General features: G+C 51.3%; 1 protein-coding gene across 3 annotated transcripts in view; it reads left to right on the forward strand.

Annotated features, from left to right (window-relative positions):
- Nucleotides 1-13,433: 13,433 nt before the first annotated feature.
- The window catches only part of GPRC5B (G protein-coupled receptor class C group 5 member B), a 28,581-nt gene continuing 26,181 nt past the window's right edge, over nucleotides 13,434-15,833 (forward strand). Inside the window, exon 1 of one of the 3 annotated variants that reach the window (XM_030924886.1) lies at nucleotides 13,434-13,507. Coding sequence is in view for 1 of the 3 variants with exons in the window: in XM_010388555.2 (XP_010386857.1) it covers nucleotides 13,987-14,384 (398 nt within the window). In the remaining 2 variants the exon portion in view is untranslated. Of the gene's footprint in view, nucleotides 13,508-13,952; nucleotides 14,385-14,676; nucleotides 14,862-15,833 lie in introns of those variants that run through there. The other 2 variants (XM_010388555.2, XM_010388556.2) reach the window with 2 other exon arrangements.

The following is a 15,833-nucleotide window of genomic DNA, read 5'->3' on the forward strand; positions in this document are numbered from 1 at the left end:
GAGCCTCTGTCCTGGGCAGAGGAATGAACTCCACTGTCAGGAGGAGGGAAGGCTGTCTGGGGCCAGGGAAGATGTTTAGCCCTCGGGTGATTTCACCTGGGCATTTCTACTCACCCGACTTTTTTTTTTTTTTTTTAAAGAGACAGACAGCATCTCGCTCTGTTACATAGGCTGGTGTTCAGTGGTGCCATCATAGCTCACTACAGCCTCCTACTTCTGGGCTCAAGTCATCTTCCTGCCTCAGTTTCCCAAGTAATTGGGACCACAGGTGCACACCACCCTGCCCAGCTAATTTTAATTTTTTTCTTTTTTTTACAGAGACAAGGTCTCACTCTGTTGCCCAGGCTGGTCTCAAACTCCTGACCTTAAGTGATCCTCCCACCCCGGCCTCCCAAAGCACTGGATTACAGACCTGAGCCACCACACCCAGTCTCTGGCTCACTTTGGATGGGAAATGGTCACATGCAACAGCCACAGCCTGAGAAGGAAGGGGATGACGACCAGGGTCTCAGGACCCTCAGCAATGAAGGTCTTGATCAGTCCCTGGGTGAACCACTGAGGTCAGTGGGGCCACGGCCAAGGGCAAGGGGAGCAAGCGTGAGTAACAGAGGATGGAGATGATGAATACCTGCTGGTAGTCGAGTCCCCTCCCAGCCTCTTCCTTTCAGGAAGCAGGTGAGCAGACTCAGCCCAGGGTCTGCAACCACTTTGATGTGAGGCACGAAGGCTCAGCCCCCTCTCCCCAGTGTGGGGCAACTCTACGAGGCCAGTTCCAGAGCTGCTGGGAAGATAATGCAGCCCAACCCATCCCTCTGCCCAGTGCTGCCTCCTCCCGCCCTGGATGCTGATCCCGAGAGCACCCCCCATAAACCTTTCCCATGTGCCAGTCTCCACCTCAGAGCCTGCTTCCCAAGGTGCCCACCTGCACCACCAGCCCTATTCCCGGGGAGCAGCTCTGGCAGGCGGCTTTCTCATGCCCGACTCCAATTCCGCTCACTGAGCACACACCCATCCCCTCTTGCTTCACCTGGATCCCCCAGATATTTCTTCTGTTATCAACCGAATATTTGTGTCCCCTCAAATTCATATGTTGAAGCCTTCATCCCCAGTGGAATGGTATTAGGAGGTGGGGCCTTAGAGAGGTGATTAGGTTTAGAAGAGGTCATGAGAACAGGGCCCCCACGATGGGATTAGTGCCCTTATGAGAAAGAAAGCAAAGCTCTCTGATGTGCGTACTCTCTCTGTGTGTGTACATACATATAAAATCTGTGTATGTGTGTATACATGTAAAATCTCTCTCTGTGTGTGTGTATATATGTATGTGTGTATATATGTGTGTGTATATATATGTGTATATATGTGTGTATATATGTGTATATATGTGTGTGTATATGTGTATATATATGTGTGTATATATGTGTGTGTATATGTGTGTGTATATATGTGTGTGTATATGTGTGTGTATATATATGTGTATATGTGTGTGTGTATGTGTGTGTGTATATATGTGTGTATATATATGTGTGTGTGTGTATACATATATAATCTCCCCACCATATCACTATCCAGCAAGAAGGCAGCCATCTACAGCCAGGAAGAGAGCCCTTCCCAGAACCCACCCATGCTGGCACCTTGATTTTGAATTTCCAGCCTCCAACAAATAAATGTGCTTGTTTAAGCCACCCATTCTATGGTATTTTGTTCTAGCAGCCAGAGCTGGCTGAGACACCTTGTCATGTAATTTTCCTGCCTCATAAGGATCTCTGAAGTCTGGAGGTCACCACCATCTCCCACATCTACCCCTATAGCCACACTTTACTCCCATACAGAGGGCAGAGGGAGATACAGCTGCCTTCCCCGGGACACAGGCTTCTCTCAGATAGAACAAGCCCTTCCCTCACCCGGCACTTCTCTCTACCCTGTTTGGGATGGGTTAAGAAGGACAAAGTTTATGGGTGATAAAGAAGACGAAAGCCAATGTGGATTTTTTTTTTTTTTTTTTTTTTTTTTTTTTTTTGGAGTCAAGAGAGAAAGTTCGTCAAATCTGCAGGAAGGTCTGAAAAGGTACTCTTGCACCTCTACCACCACCGCCACCGTTACCATGCAGGTGGGGCTGCCCTCCTGTGCCTACTGCCCCGGGGCTGACCACAGTCGACTCACCTATTCAGCCACTGCTCCCCCAGGCACCGCACCAGCCAGAGGGGCTGAGTACAGAGGGCCTCCCACCCTCAGCCACCCCCTGTGTCAGAAGAGATCTTCCCACTAAAGAAAAATCCCAGCCCTGGCTGGGCGTGGTAGCTCACACCTGTAATCCCAGCACTTCTAAGAGGCCGAAGTGGGTAGATCACCTGAGGTCAGGAGTTTGAGACCAGCCTGGCCAACATGGTGAAACCTTGTCTCTACTAAAAATACAAAAATTAGCTGAGCATGGTGGCACATGCCTGTAATCCCAGCTACTCAGGAGGCTGAGGCAGGAGGATCACTTGAACCCGGGAGGCGAAGGTTGCAGTGAGCCAAGACTGCGCCCCTGCACTCCAGCCAGCCCAGGTGACAGAGCGAGACTCCATCTCAAAAAAAAAAAAAAACGAAAAAATTCCCAGCCCTGACATTAAGTCCAAGACACAAGCTCAGACTCCAGTTTCACTGAAGATTATTCCAACGCATCAGAGAAGTTCGGATCTCTATCCTGATTCCTTCGGGCTGCTATAACAAAATACTTTATTTGACTGAGTAATTTTTTTTATTTTTTTGAAACAGTCTCACTCTGTTGCCCAGACTGGAGTGCAGTGGCACAATCTTGGCTCACTGCAACCTCTACCTCCCAGGTTCAAGTGATCCTCCTGCCTCAGCCTCCCGAGTAGCTGGGATTACAGGCATGTGCTACCACACTTAGCTAATTTTGTGTTTTCAGTAGAGATGGGATTTCACATGTTGGCCAGGCCGTCTCCAACTCCTGACCTCGAGTGATCCTTCCACACTGGCCTCCCAAAGTGCTGGGATTACAGGTGTGAGCCACCGCACCCGGCCAAGACTGAGTAATTTAGAAACAACAGAAATATCTTATTCACAGCTCTGGCTGGGGAGTCTAAGATCCAGGCACTGGCGGATTCCATGTCTAGTGAGGACCTGCTTACTGGTTCACGGATGCTGTCCTCTCACTGTGTCCGCCACAGGGTGAAAACAGGGCTAAAAAACTTTCTGGGATCTCCTTTACAAGAGGTCTAATCCCACTCATGATTCTGGAAGGCCTCTCATATCTTGTTACCAAACTCCTTGACTGTTTAATTAACCAGAGCCCATTTCTGTTGCTTGCAAACAAGAACTCAGAGTAATACAGAGCCCTTTCCTGCCCAAATACCTGAATGGATAGGGGTCTGGAAACTTCTAGGCACATGGTAGATGCTCAATGTATGCATATCGAATGGATAAGAACACAATGGCCACCCTCAAGACTTAATTACCTCCCAAAGACCCCACTTTCTGATACCTTGGGGTTAGGATTATTATTATTATTTTGAGACAGTCTTGTTCTATGGCCCAGGCCAGAGTGCAGCGGTGCAATCATGGCTCACTGCAGCCTCAAAGTCCTGGTCTCAAGTGATCCTCCTGCCTCAGCCCCTCCTGAGTAGCTGGGACCACAGGTGCATGCCACTATGCCTGGCTAATTTTTTAGTTTTTTTTTTTTTTTTTTTTTTTTAGGGATGGGGTCTTGCTATGCTGCCCAGGCTGGTCTCAAGCTCCTGGGCTCAGGTGATCCTCCCACCTCCACCTCCCGAAGTGCTGGGATTACAGGCGTGAGCCACATCCGGCCATTGTGTTCTTATCCATTCAATGTGCATACATTGAGCACCTGGAAGTTTCCAGACCCCTACCCATTCAGGTATTTGGGCAGGAAAGGGCTCTGTATTACTCTGGGTTCTTGTTTGCAAGCAACAGAAATGGGCTCTGGTTAATTAAACAGTCAAGGAGTTTGGTAAAAATATATGAGAGGACTGCCAGAATCATCTGTACTCAGTGGGGCCAGGAGAGTGGAGAATAGAGGCTGTCAGGGCAGGGGCCTTGGCACTGCGGGTGGCAACAGGACAGAAGAACCACCCCGATCTCCTGTCCCGGTTTCCTCCTATATGGTAGCCACCCTGGCTAGCAACAGACAATTTCCTCTGCCTTGTCCTCCTCTTCCCTCTTCCAGCTCCTGGTATCTTCCCTAGCCCTGACTCACTGTGCCATCCCTGCCCTCCTCTCCCCACCATTACATAACTGTCTCCTGTCCCAGGGGCCCTTATGTAACTCGAGTCACCTCAGGCTCCCTTCCCCACCTTGCAGCTCCCACCTCAGCCTGCCCTGTCTGGTACAATCTTTCACAGTTGGCTGGGCCAAGCCCTCAGTAAGAAATGTGGAAACAGAGAGAGAGGAGGAAGAGGAGGACACTGCCCCTCCCAGCAGTGGGACAGAACAGAGACAAGGCCCAACTGGCAGGAGGACCTGTAGAGGAGGCTCTTCTGCACATGAAGCCCAGGCCTATGGCCTCTGTCAGGGGACTTGAGCAGCTCCCTGTGCCTCAATTTGCACTTCTGTAAAATGGGGATATAATACATGTCATAGGATTGTCATGAGAATCAGAAAGTTTGTTTATAATGCATGTGTGTATACAAAGTGTTTAGGACAGTGCCTGGGCCAGGTATGGTGGCTCATGCCTGTAATCCCAGCACTTCGGGAGGCCGAGGTGGGCAGATCACAAGGTCGGGAGTTCAAGACCAGCCTGGCCAATATGGTGACACCCTGTCTCTACTAAAAATACAAAAATTAGCTGAGCGTGGTGGCATGCACCTGTAGTCCCAGCTACTCGGGAGGGTGAGGCAGAAGCATTGCTTGAACCCATGAGGCAGAGGTTGCAGTGAGCTGAGATGGCGCCACTGCACTCCAGCCTGGGCAACAGCACAAGACTCCATCTCAAAAAAAAAAAAAAAAAAAGAACAGTGCCTGGCAAACTGTAAATGCTATATAACTGTTCATTACTCTTTTTGAGAGATGGTTCTAAATAAGTGTTCTTTGAGTGGTGGTTTTCAATCTTCATGGTCTTGGGACACTTTCACACTCTTAAAATTGATAAACTGGTGGAAGACCCCCAAAGAGTTTTTGTTTAGGTATATGTCAATACTTTATATCCTGCCTTGGACAGAGTCAGTGCCCAGTAGAGGTTAAGAGCTATTGTTCTCATTTAAAAGGACTTGGAGGCCAGGTGTGGTGGCTCACACCTGTAATCCCAGCACTTTAGGAGGCCAAGGTCAGTGGATTACTTGAGGTCAGAAGTTCAGGACTAGCCTGGCAAACATGGTGAAACTCCATCTCTACTAAAAATACAAAAAATTAGCCAGGTGTGGTGGTGCACACCTGTAATCCCAGCTACTCAGGAGGCTGAGGCACAAGAATTGCTTGAACCTGAGAGGAGGTGGAGTTTGCAGTGAGCTGAGACCACGCCACTGCCCTCCAACCTGGGTGACACAGTGACAGTCCATCTCAGAAAACTAAATAAATAAATAAAATTAAAGGACTTGTAGGAGGTAATATTCATAGGTAAGTATGGAGTAAATACCTACCAATATTCACCCTATTTCAAATTAAAGCCAAGGAAATTTAAAAATATTCATACAATAAACCTATTACATGTTAACATAAAAGCTTTTTTATGAATAATAACTTTTTTTTTTTTTTGAGATGGAGTCTCGCTCTGTTGCCCAGGCTGGAGTGCAGTGACCGGACCTCAGCTCACTGCAAGCTCCACCTCCCAGGTTAGACCATTCTCCTGCCTCAGCCTCCAGAGTAGCTGGGACTACAGGCGCCCGCCACCGCGCCCGCCACCTCGCCCGGCTAGTTTTTTTGTATTTTTTAATAGAGACGGGGTTTCACAGTGTTAGCCAGGATGGTCTCGATCTCCTGATCACAGATCCGCACGTCTCGGCCTCCCAAAGTGCTGGGATTACAGGCTTGAGCCACCGCGCTGGCCTGAATAATAACTATTTTCTAAAAGAAAAGGCTGTTAGTGTCAGGCTCTGAGCCCAGGCTAAGCCATTGTATCCCCTGTGACCTGCACATACACATCCAGATGGCCTGAAGCAATTGAAGAATCACAGAAGAAGTGAAAATGGCCGGTTCCGGCCTTAACTGATGTCATTCCACCTTTGTGATTTGTTCCTGGCCCACCTTAACTGAGTGATTAACCTTGTGAAATTCCTTCTCCTGGCTCAGAACCTCCCCCACTGAGCACCTTGTGACCCCTGCCCCTACCCGCCAAAGAACAACCCCCTTTGACTAATTTTCCTTTACCTACCCAAATCCTATAAAATGGCCCCACCACTGTCTCCCTTCGCTGACCCTCTTTTCGGACTCAGCCTGCCTGCACCCAGGTGATTAAACAGCTTTATTGCTCACACAAAACCTGTTTGGTGGTCTCTTCACACGCGCGTGAAAACTAGTGAGAAGCACAGCAATAGTTTACATGTTTGAGAACCTCTGAAATGTCTGACTTAATAGAAGACAGCGGGACCGTCACGCCTGCTCCCACCGTCGGTCAGTTGCAACATCACATCTCAAAAGCCGCTGGGAAACTCCACTGTACATTCATGAGAGAATGACAGTGAAAGGGGAAAATAAGGTCTTAGTGCTATTATGCAAACAGTTTTGATCCTGCAGACCCCCAGAGAGGTTCCCTGGACAGCACTTCAAGAACTTGGTACACTGCGGAAAGAGAGAGCGTGGAAAGAAACAAGCATATTTTCATGTTTTCATCCCATTCGTACTCACCAAAGGAATGACGAGTAACTAGAGATCAGCTTTGCTTTCTTGATCCAAATCGCCTCCAAGCCCTTTTAAATTAAAACCACAACACCTGACCCCTATGGGCACTGGCTGGATCCACTTGGTTGCTAATCACTCGGCTCTAACAGGTGGAGACTATTATGAGCCCCTTCATCTCACAGATGCAGAAACCAAGATGCAGAGAAACTAAGTGATTTCTCTAAGGTAACATGGCCACCTGGAAATTCGATCCGGTGTTTCTGATGTCTCCCACCCTGTTTAGCAATGGTCTGAGCCTGCTTCAGCCTCCAGACCCAGTGATTCTCACTTAATTGAATTGGTCCAGGAGAGGACCCAGGCACCGTTTTTTTTTTTTTTGACTCAGGTGATTCTCATGAGCAGCCAGGACTAAGAAGAACTGGGCCAAGGTCTTGCTACTGAGAGTGCAGTCCTGGGTCCGGCAGCCCAGCTGGGAGCTTTTGGGGGTACAGAATCCTCTCCCTCCCTCTGAACCAGAATGTTCATTTGCACAAGAGCCTGGGTGATTTGGAAGTACATCACAGTGTCACAAGGAAAAACTAGGAGAAAGTGAAGCTAATCATAGGATCCCTGCCCAGGGGTAAGACAGCAGGATGGGGCAGTGGTTAGAGCCTGGGCTCTGGGGCTGGCACATCCAGGCTCTGCCTCCACCCTCTCTCTTAAAGTGAATCCCACATCACTTTAAGCTTCATCACTGAGTAAAGATAAATGGTTCAACATTTCTTAAACCTCCACCAGGAAGTTCATAGATGCCTATAAACAACCTAGAATTGCAACCATTCAAATCGTTCTTTATTTTACATAGGAGTAGAGGCTTGAGTTTGCCTTTGGAGGCCAGATAGTTCCTTTGTTTTGGAGACACAGCGAGGGACCTTCTCGGAGCGAGATGACAAAGCAGAAACCTTTTTTTCTGTTTGTGTTTTTAGAAGGAGTCTCACTCTGTTGCCCAGCCTGGAGCACAGTGGCGCGATCTCAGCTCACTGCAATCTCTGCCTCTCAGGTTCAAGTGATTCTCCTGCCTCAGCCTCCAGAGTAGCTGGGATTACAGGCATGTGACACCATGCCCAGCTAATTTTTTTGTATTTGTAGTAGAGACAGGGTTTCACCATGTTGGCCAGACTGGTCTCGAACTCCTGACCTCAGGCTATCCACCCACCTCGGCCTCCCAAAGCGTAAAGTGGAAACCTTCTATGAAGATAGAGAGCTGCTTCTGTGACAGAGTTGCATCAGGAGAAAAGGAGGGGAGGGGAGAAGGGAAAGGGGCCACACACTTTCTATCTGGCCCTGGAATTGGGTTTGATTCCCCTGAGACAGTGACTCAGAAGCTACCCTCATAGGTGGCTGGGTACGACAGTGGACCTGCATGCCCCCAGCTCAAGCCTCTGCTCCTTCAACTCTCAGGAAGGTCACTTGGGGCAGACACTGAGGGTTCCTGCCTCAAGCACCTTTCCCTCACCCTCCTTTACTGAGTCTCTTGGTGCCAAGAGCTCACTTCGCAGCCTCCTTTGTACGTGGGGAAGCAAGGTGATTCAGTTCCGACCAAGGAAATATAAGGATGATTCTGCACCTGGGGTGAGAGGTGGGGCAGTTCTAGGAATGATTTTCTTTCTGATTAATAGGCAGACTCACAAGAAGAGCTCTCTTCCCTGGACAGCTTCTTTCCCATATTGGAGATTGTCAAGTGAAGATGTGATGTCTGGTGCCATGGCAGCCATCTTGTAACTATGAGGTGCCAAGCTGAGGACAGTTGATCAGAAAACTACTAGAAAGACACTGGGCCCCTGTTTACATTGTTGAGCAATGGCCCAATTGTGGGATCACCCACATCCCTACTTACTGTTGTGTGATAACAAACATCCCTACTATGTAGGCTATAACAATTGTTCTGTTGCTTAAATGTTTCCGGACAGCTTTGGAGGCTTTGGGAGAGTGTCCCCATGTGGCCTTGCAGGGGACCAACGGGGCCATGATGAGGCTACTCAAAGCAATCTTGCATACTCACAGACAAGAGCCTGTGGGAGCCGTTCCAGGAAAGGAGAGATGGTAGCAGTCACATGGTGACGGCAGCTGACACAGTGGTTTGTGGATGTCTATGGGGACACCCTGTTGGGGACTCCCAGAAACAACTGAAGAACATTTTGCCACTGTAAATTTTTCTTTCTTTCTTTCTTTTTTTTTTTTTTTTTGAGACAAGGTCTTGCTCTATCACTCAGGCTGGAATGCAGTGGTGAGTGGTGTGATCACAGCTCACTGCAGCCTCAACCTCCCAGACTCAAACAGTCCTCCCACTTCAGCCTCCAGAGTAACTGGGACTACAGGCACATGCTACCATGCCTGGTTACAAATTTTTTGTAGAGATGGGGGTTTTGCTGTGTTGCCCAGGCTGGTCTTGAACTCCCATGGCTTAAGTGATCCTCCCACCTCAGCCTCTAAAAGTGCTGGGATTGCAGGTGTGAGCCGCTGTGCCCAGCCTGAATTTTCTAACACTTAATGGGCAGTTACACTTACAGACTGAGGGCATTAAAAGCAGAAAAGAGTGCAGCAATCAATTGGTGATGTCTGTCATGGGCACAAAATAGTGGAATGGTGGCAGTGGTGTGTTCCACATTTGTTTACTCAGTGCTCCTGGCTGCTCACCCCAAAGATGCTTCCAGAAATGCCAACAGCCTGAAGTGTCCCCCATTGCTGCTCTAAGGGGAATATCAAGTGCTGGAGTCTCAAGGGAGCCTGGGACCCTTCTCAGCCTAGTCAAGCAAAGAATGTAGGTAGGAAGTTGATATGGGTTGGATATTTGTCTACATTAAATTTCATGTTGAAATGTGATTCCCAGTGTTGGAAGTGTCTGGGTCATGTGGATGGATCGCTCATGAGTGACTCACAGTAATGAGTGGTTTCTCTCTCTGTTAGTTCACACAAGAGCTGGCTGATTAGAGGCGCCTAACATCTCTCTCTCCATGTGACACGCAGGCTCCCCATTCACCTTCCACCATGAGTAAAAGCTTCCTGAGGACTCCCCAGAGGCTGAGCAGATGCTGGGGTCAAACTTGCCTGCAGAACTGTTAGCCAAAACATCTCTTTTCTTTATAAATTACCCAGCCCCAGCCACATGTGGTGGTTCACGCCTGTAATCCCTGCACTTTGGGAGGCCAAGGCGGGTGGATCACCTGAGGTCAGGAGTTCGAGACCAGCCTGACCAACATAGTGAAACCCTGTCTCTATTAAATATACAAAATCTTAGCCGGGCATGGTGGCACATGCCTGCAGTCCCAGCTATTCGGGAGGTTGAGGCAGGAGAATCGCTTGGGGAACCCAGGAGATGGAGGTTGCAGTGAGCTGAGATCATGCCATTGCACTCCAGTTTGGGTGACAGAGCAAGACTCCATCTAAAAAAAAAAAAAAAAAACTACCCAGCTTCAGGTATTCCTTCATAGCAATACAAAATGGACTAAGACAGAGGTCCTTGAACAGTGCCTTGTGCTAAAACCCCTCACACTCTACCGAGAAGGTCAACCTCCTCCATTGACATAGAGCACCCTGAGAGCAAGATCACATCTTATCCATCTAGAGACCACCAACGGGTTCAGGCACAGAGCCTGGCACTGAGGAGACCCTGCTGAGGTCCTGTGGTCAGGCACTGGGACCACAGTGGGAAGTGAGAAGACCATGGGTAACTGGGTTTGAGTCCCGCCTCTGACGCGTACAGCTGTGACATCAAGGGAAAGTCCCTCAACATTCCCAAGCCTCATTTTACCACACGCGACACAAGACACTGACTTCGGAAGATTCTGCTGTTTAGGCAAGATGATTCATGGAAATCGACTTTGACAGCGCCAGAGCCCTGAGTGCCACATTCCTTTGGGAGATGCTCTGCTTATTAGCTGAGACGAGGATCGCGAAAGGTCTGGACACAGAATAGACATACTTGAAAGGGGAAAGCAAAGCTGGAGTTCAATTATTCTTTTTTTTTTTTTTTTTTTTTGAGATGGAGTCTTGCACTGTCGCCCAGGCTGGAGTGCAGTGGTACGATCACAACTCACCGCAGCCTCGACCTCCCGGGCTTAAGCAATTCTCCCACCTCAGCCTCCTGAGCAGCTAGGACTACAAGTGCACACCACCATGCCTGGCTAATGTTTAATGTTTGAGACAGGTCTCCCTCTGCTGCTCAGGCTGGTCTCAAACTCTCTAGCCTCAAGCTATCCTGCTACCTTGACCTCCCAAAGTTAATTATTCTTTTAGTAAACAAATATTCAATGAATATTCAATGCCATGCACAGGATGCCAAGATAAACAATAGACATAGTACTTGTCCTCATCAAGCTTAAAGATATGCTATGCGTACAGTAGCCACATGTGGTTATTGATATTTATTTATTTATTTATTTATTTATTTATTTTAAGAGACAGAATCTCACTCTGTCACCCAGGCTGGAGAGCAAGGGTGCAATTATAGCTCATTGCAGCCTCAAATTCCTGGCCTCAAGCAATCCTCCCACCTCAGTTTCCCAAAGTGGTGGATTATAGACGTGAGTCATCATGCATGTCCGGCCTAAATTTAAATCATAAAACTGAGGCCAAGCTCAGTGGCTCAGGCCTGTAATCCCAGCACTTTGAGAGGCCTGCACAGGTGGGTCACCTGAGGTTGGGAATTTGAGACCAGCCTGACAAACATGGTGAAACCCCATCTCCACTAAAAATACAAAAATTAGCCAGGCATGGTGGCAGACACTTGTAATCCCAGCTACTCGGGAGGCTGAGGCAGGAGAATCGCTTGAACCTGGGAGGTGGAGATTGCGGTGAGCCAAGGTCATGCCATTGCCCTCCAGCCTGGGCAATAGAGACTCCATCTCAAAAAAACCTGAAAGTTCAATCCTCTAGTCATACTAGTCACATATAAAGTGCCCAGTAGGCACATGTTTAGTGGCTGCTGTTATCAGACAGTATAGATTGGACAGCACTGAGATACAGTCTTGTAGGGGAGACAGACACCAAGCAGAGAGCCACGCAAATACCTGATTACACACTGATGTGGTTTGGCTGTGTTCCCACCCAAATCTCATCTTGAATTGTAGTTCCCATAATCCCCATGTGTCATGGGAGGGACCCAGTGGGAGGTAATTGAATCATGGGGGCAGGTCTTTCCCATGCTGTTCTCATTATAGTGAATCAGTCTCATAAGATCTGATGGTTTTATAAAGGGCAGTTTCCCTGCACACGTCCTCTTGCCTGCCACCATGTGAGACGTGCCTTTGCTCCTCCATCACCTTCCACCATGATTGTGAGGCCTCCCCAGCCATGTGGAGCTTTGAGTCCGTTAAACCTCTTTTTCTTTATAAATTACTCAGCCTTGGGTATTTCTTCATAGCAGTATGAAAAATGGACAAATACACGTACCATGACATTTGTCAGTGGGAAGCCATGGGTAGTGCACTGACCATTTAGTGCCAGGGAAGCCACTGGTTTTTTAGTGTGAGGCTAGTGCCAGGGAAGCCACTGGTTTTCATTAGACAAAGTGAACTGGGCCCTTGAGAGCCTGACATAGCTCCCTGGACCTCCTGGAGCCATTCTCTCCAAGGCTGGAGACCCAGTGAGCTCTCCTGGGAGATAAGGTTCCTCTGTGACAATGTCCAACCTGGCAGCGGATGACACCAGTTTAACCATTGGTTGATAATATGGCCTGCGGAGCCAGATGGACTGGATTGGATTCTGTCTTTGCCAACTGTCTAACCCCAGGGCGGTACTCCCTATTTTACAGATGGAGACACTGAGGCCTTGGCCTTGGCCTCAGTGTCTCCATCTGTAAAATAGGGAGAATAACAGTATCTGGCTTCAAGGGTAACTGGAAGGATTAAATGAGTTAAAGAGTTGAAAACACTTAGAATAGCTCCTGGCACACAGGAAACACTATGTACTCAGCTATTATTATTATCATCCACGGGTGTTTGAACTTTTTGGAGGGAAGGAATGCACCTGCCACTCAGCGTCCTCCTTCATTTTCACTCTGTGCTTCCTGTGGTATCATCACCCAATGCGAAACTGACCAAAGTGGGAAAGGGAATATAACCGTAACTGCAATGTTAACCAGTTCATACTAAGGACTTTCCACATGTCAGACCCTGCGTGAAGCACTTTACATGTAACATGTGTTAGATTTTCACAGCAAATCCAATAGGCGTGTGCGATGAAAAAGATCTCCATTTTACAGATACTGAGGACATGTGGCTCACAAAAGTGAACCTGCCCACGTTTACTAAAGGATCTCGGCGTCAGTTCCAAGGGCTGCCACCAGGTGACAGTGCCCATCCACTTTCCAATTGAGCAGTCTGGCGGGAACACACTAGGAAAGGGTCGTCCCGCAAACGTTTAATGAGCGCCTACTGTGTGCCTGGAACTGTTCTAGGCTCTGAGGATCCACGCAAATAAACCACGGGTGGGGGAAAAACTACCATTATGTTTCTTCCCTTCCATTTTCCCTTGAATATAATAAAAGGTATCCCAGAGATGCCTGCCCAAGGGGGAGGTGGCCTAACCGGACCGGAACTGGGAGGCTGGCGGGGAGGGATGAGAGTATCTGGAAGGGCCACGGTTCCCAAAGACCAGGGGCTGCAACTATTCCCAGAAGGGAGTGTTCTTCTGCGTCTCACCTTCCTGCAGCCCCCGGGAGAGGGGAGCAGGGGTCTGTCCTCTCCCTTTGGTATCTTATGTGGCTGGGATGGTTGCGGCGATGGGGGCGGGGACGGGGTGGGGGGTGCGGAGGGGGAAAGCAAATCTCACCCTGAGAATCTGGAGTGCGGGGAAGGGATGCTGCTCAAAGGTCTGTTTCTGGCTTTGGCAGGGGGGTCACCTGAGACTGCTCGGGTTTGCTGGTCTGAAGGTCACCCAGGGAACCAGCCCTACGTGGGGTGCCGGAGCGCAGCTCCCAGGCCTGATCGAAGCAATGCCGACTTCGGAGAGGCCTGTGGACTAGGACGAGTGATGGGGACTCAGTGCCGAGGCGGAAGGCTGCCCCGGACCCCTCCTTCAAGCAGGTCCCACGGCCGCCCAGCGGACACGCGTCCGGGCTGTGCCCAGAGCGTCTGCGGAGCGCACAGCCAGTGGCCCGAGCCACTCAGTATGTGCGCCCTGAAGGGCGGTGGACGTGTGCGTACGTGGGTGATGTGTGCGGTAGGGGTGGTGGCCATCCTGCGTAGGGACCCACGTGAGGGGTGCACCGTGTGGACGTGTGTGTTTGGAGGGGCGAAGGACGCGGGTGTTAGACTCAGTGTGCGTAAAGGGACAAGGACACCTGGGAAGTGGGCAGTGAGGAGAGAGAAGAGTGTGTCCAGGAGGAACCTGCCTAGAGGAGGCCTAGCGGTGTGTGCGCCCCTAGGTGCATACCGGGGTGTTGGCGACTTCGAAGGGCACCCGGCGGGATCGATCCTCTGCGTCCTGGACCTGGTGCTGGTGCGTTTCGGGGAAGTTACTGCTTATGAACCCACCTTGGAGTGTGGCCCGGGGGCAGGAAGGCTCCTGCGCTGGGACCCCTCGGTACCCCTTGGTCGCGATACCCTTCGGTAAGTGTATTGGCTGGGGGACCGGTGTTCCCGCAAATGGATGTACCCTGGGGAGCTGCCCGGCTCGTCTGGATTGTTTCTGGGCGCACTGTGGTTGTGGGGGGAATGTCCCCGAATTGGGGACACGGGAGGTGGGGGGGGATCGTCTCAGCGATCCGGGCCTGAAGCCACGAGCTTGGGCTCCGAGGGTGCATGCAGACGGCGCCTAGCCCGGCGCGGAACCGCCAGCGGGACTGGGGGTGGGGCTCGGAGGCCCGGGGGCGGGCCCGGCCGAGGGGCAGGGGCGGGGCCGCGGCCGCTGCAGCAGCGCGGGCCGGGCCAGGGGGCGCCTCGCGCGGCAGCGACTCTGGCAGGCGCTGCAGTGAAGCTGGACCCGCAGGCGGGCGTGCGTGGAGCGGGGGCCGCGGCCGCGCTGCAGAGATGTGACTCGGGCCGAGGGCCAGCTGGAGCGTTGGCGCTGCGGGGCCGCGGGGGTCGGTGAGTGCTAGCTGCGCCGATGCGGTGGAGGACGCTGTGGGAACCCCAGAAACTTTTCCCGCCGTGGATTTGGGAGGACTGCGGGGTCTGCTTCTTGTGTTTTTCTAAGCGGCCCCCCAGCCCCAGCCAGGGAGTTCATTGGGAGATGTGGGATCCGGGCGAGGGGAACCACGGTGCGTCGGGAGCGGAGCCGTAGAGGGGTGGGCGGGAGAGGAGAGGCTCTGGGGACCTTTACGGGGAGAGGGGGACTGTGCCCGGATCAGGTAGAGATCCAAGTCTCCCAGGAGGGTCTGGCGGCGACCACAGGTGAAGGGCAGCTGGGGAGCGTAAAGGAACCCAGCCATGTCCTAGTGACTCGCCGTGTGTGAGGAGCTGCGGGCTGGTCCTGGGGCCGCGTGGGGGGGCTGACTGTGGACTGGGCAGACGCAGCCAGGCGCACAAGGGCTGGACTTTGTGGGTGAACAGCAGCACCTGTCGCGGGGGCTGGGGGTCAAGCCCTTAGCCGGCTTGAGTGCGCATTACTCAGCAAGGGGAGGGGGGGACATGGCGGGGGAAGAGGGCAGAGCTGAGACCTGGGCTGGGGACGAATGACGGGGAGGGGTAGGGAGGAGGGGGCGGCTGCATACAATGGCGCGGCGGGGGGAGTGGCGTTTCCCTTCCAGACCGGGGGCACTTGGACCTCTGGGAGAGGCGGCTAGGCTGGGGATAAGGACTAGACCTCTGCTCTGTCCCCTCTCCTTGGGGGACACAGGATTCCAGCCCCACGAGGACCCCACACATCCCGGTGTCCCTAGGGCTTGGACCGGAAAGGGAGAGCGCTGGAGGAGCCCGCACCCGCCTTGGCACCAGGCAGCAGGTTAAACAGCCTGGGAGGGGGCCAACGACCTTGCCCCAGAAGTCTCCCCCGTGCAGCGGGTTCACTCCTCAGTCCTTGCTCTGTCACACCCAGGCCTAGCCAGTTCCCCCTTTCCG

Source organism: Rhinopithecus roxellana, chromosome 20 (assembly GCF_007565055.1).
Source record: "Rhinopithecus roxellana isolate Shanxi Qingling chromosome 20, ASM756505v1, whole genome shotgun sequence".
NCBI lineage: Eukaryota > Metazoa > Chordata > Mammalia > Primates > Cercopithecidae > Rhinopithecus > Rhinopithecus roxellana.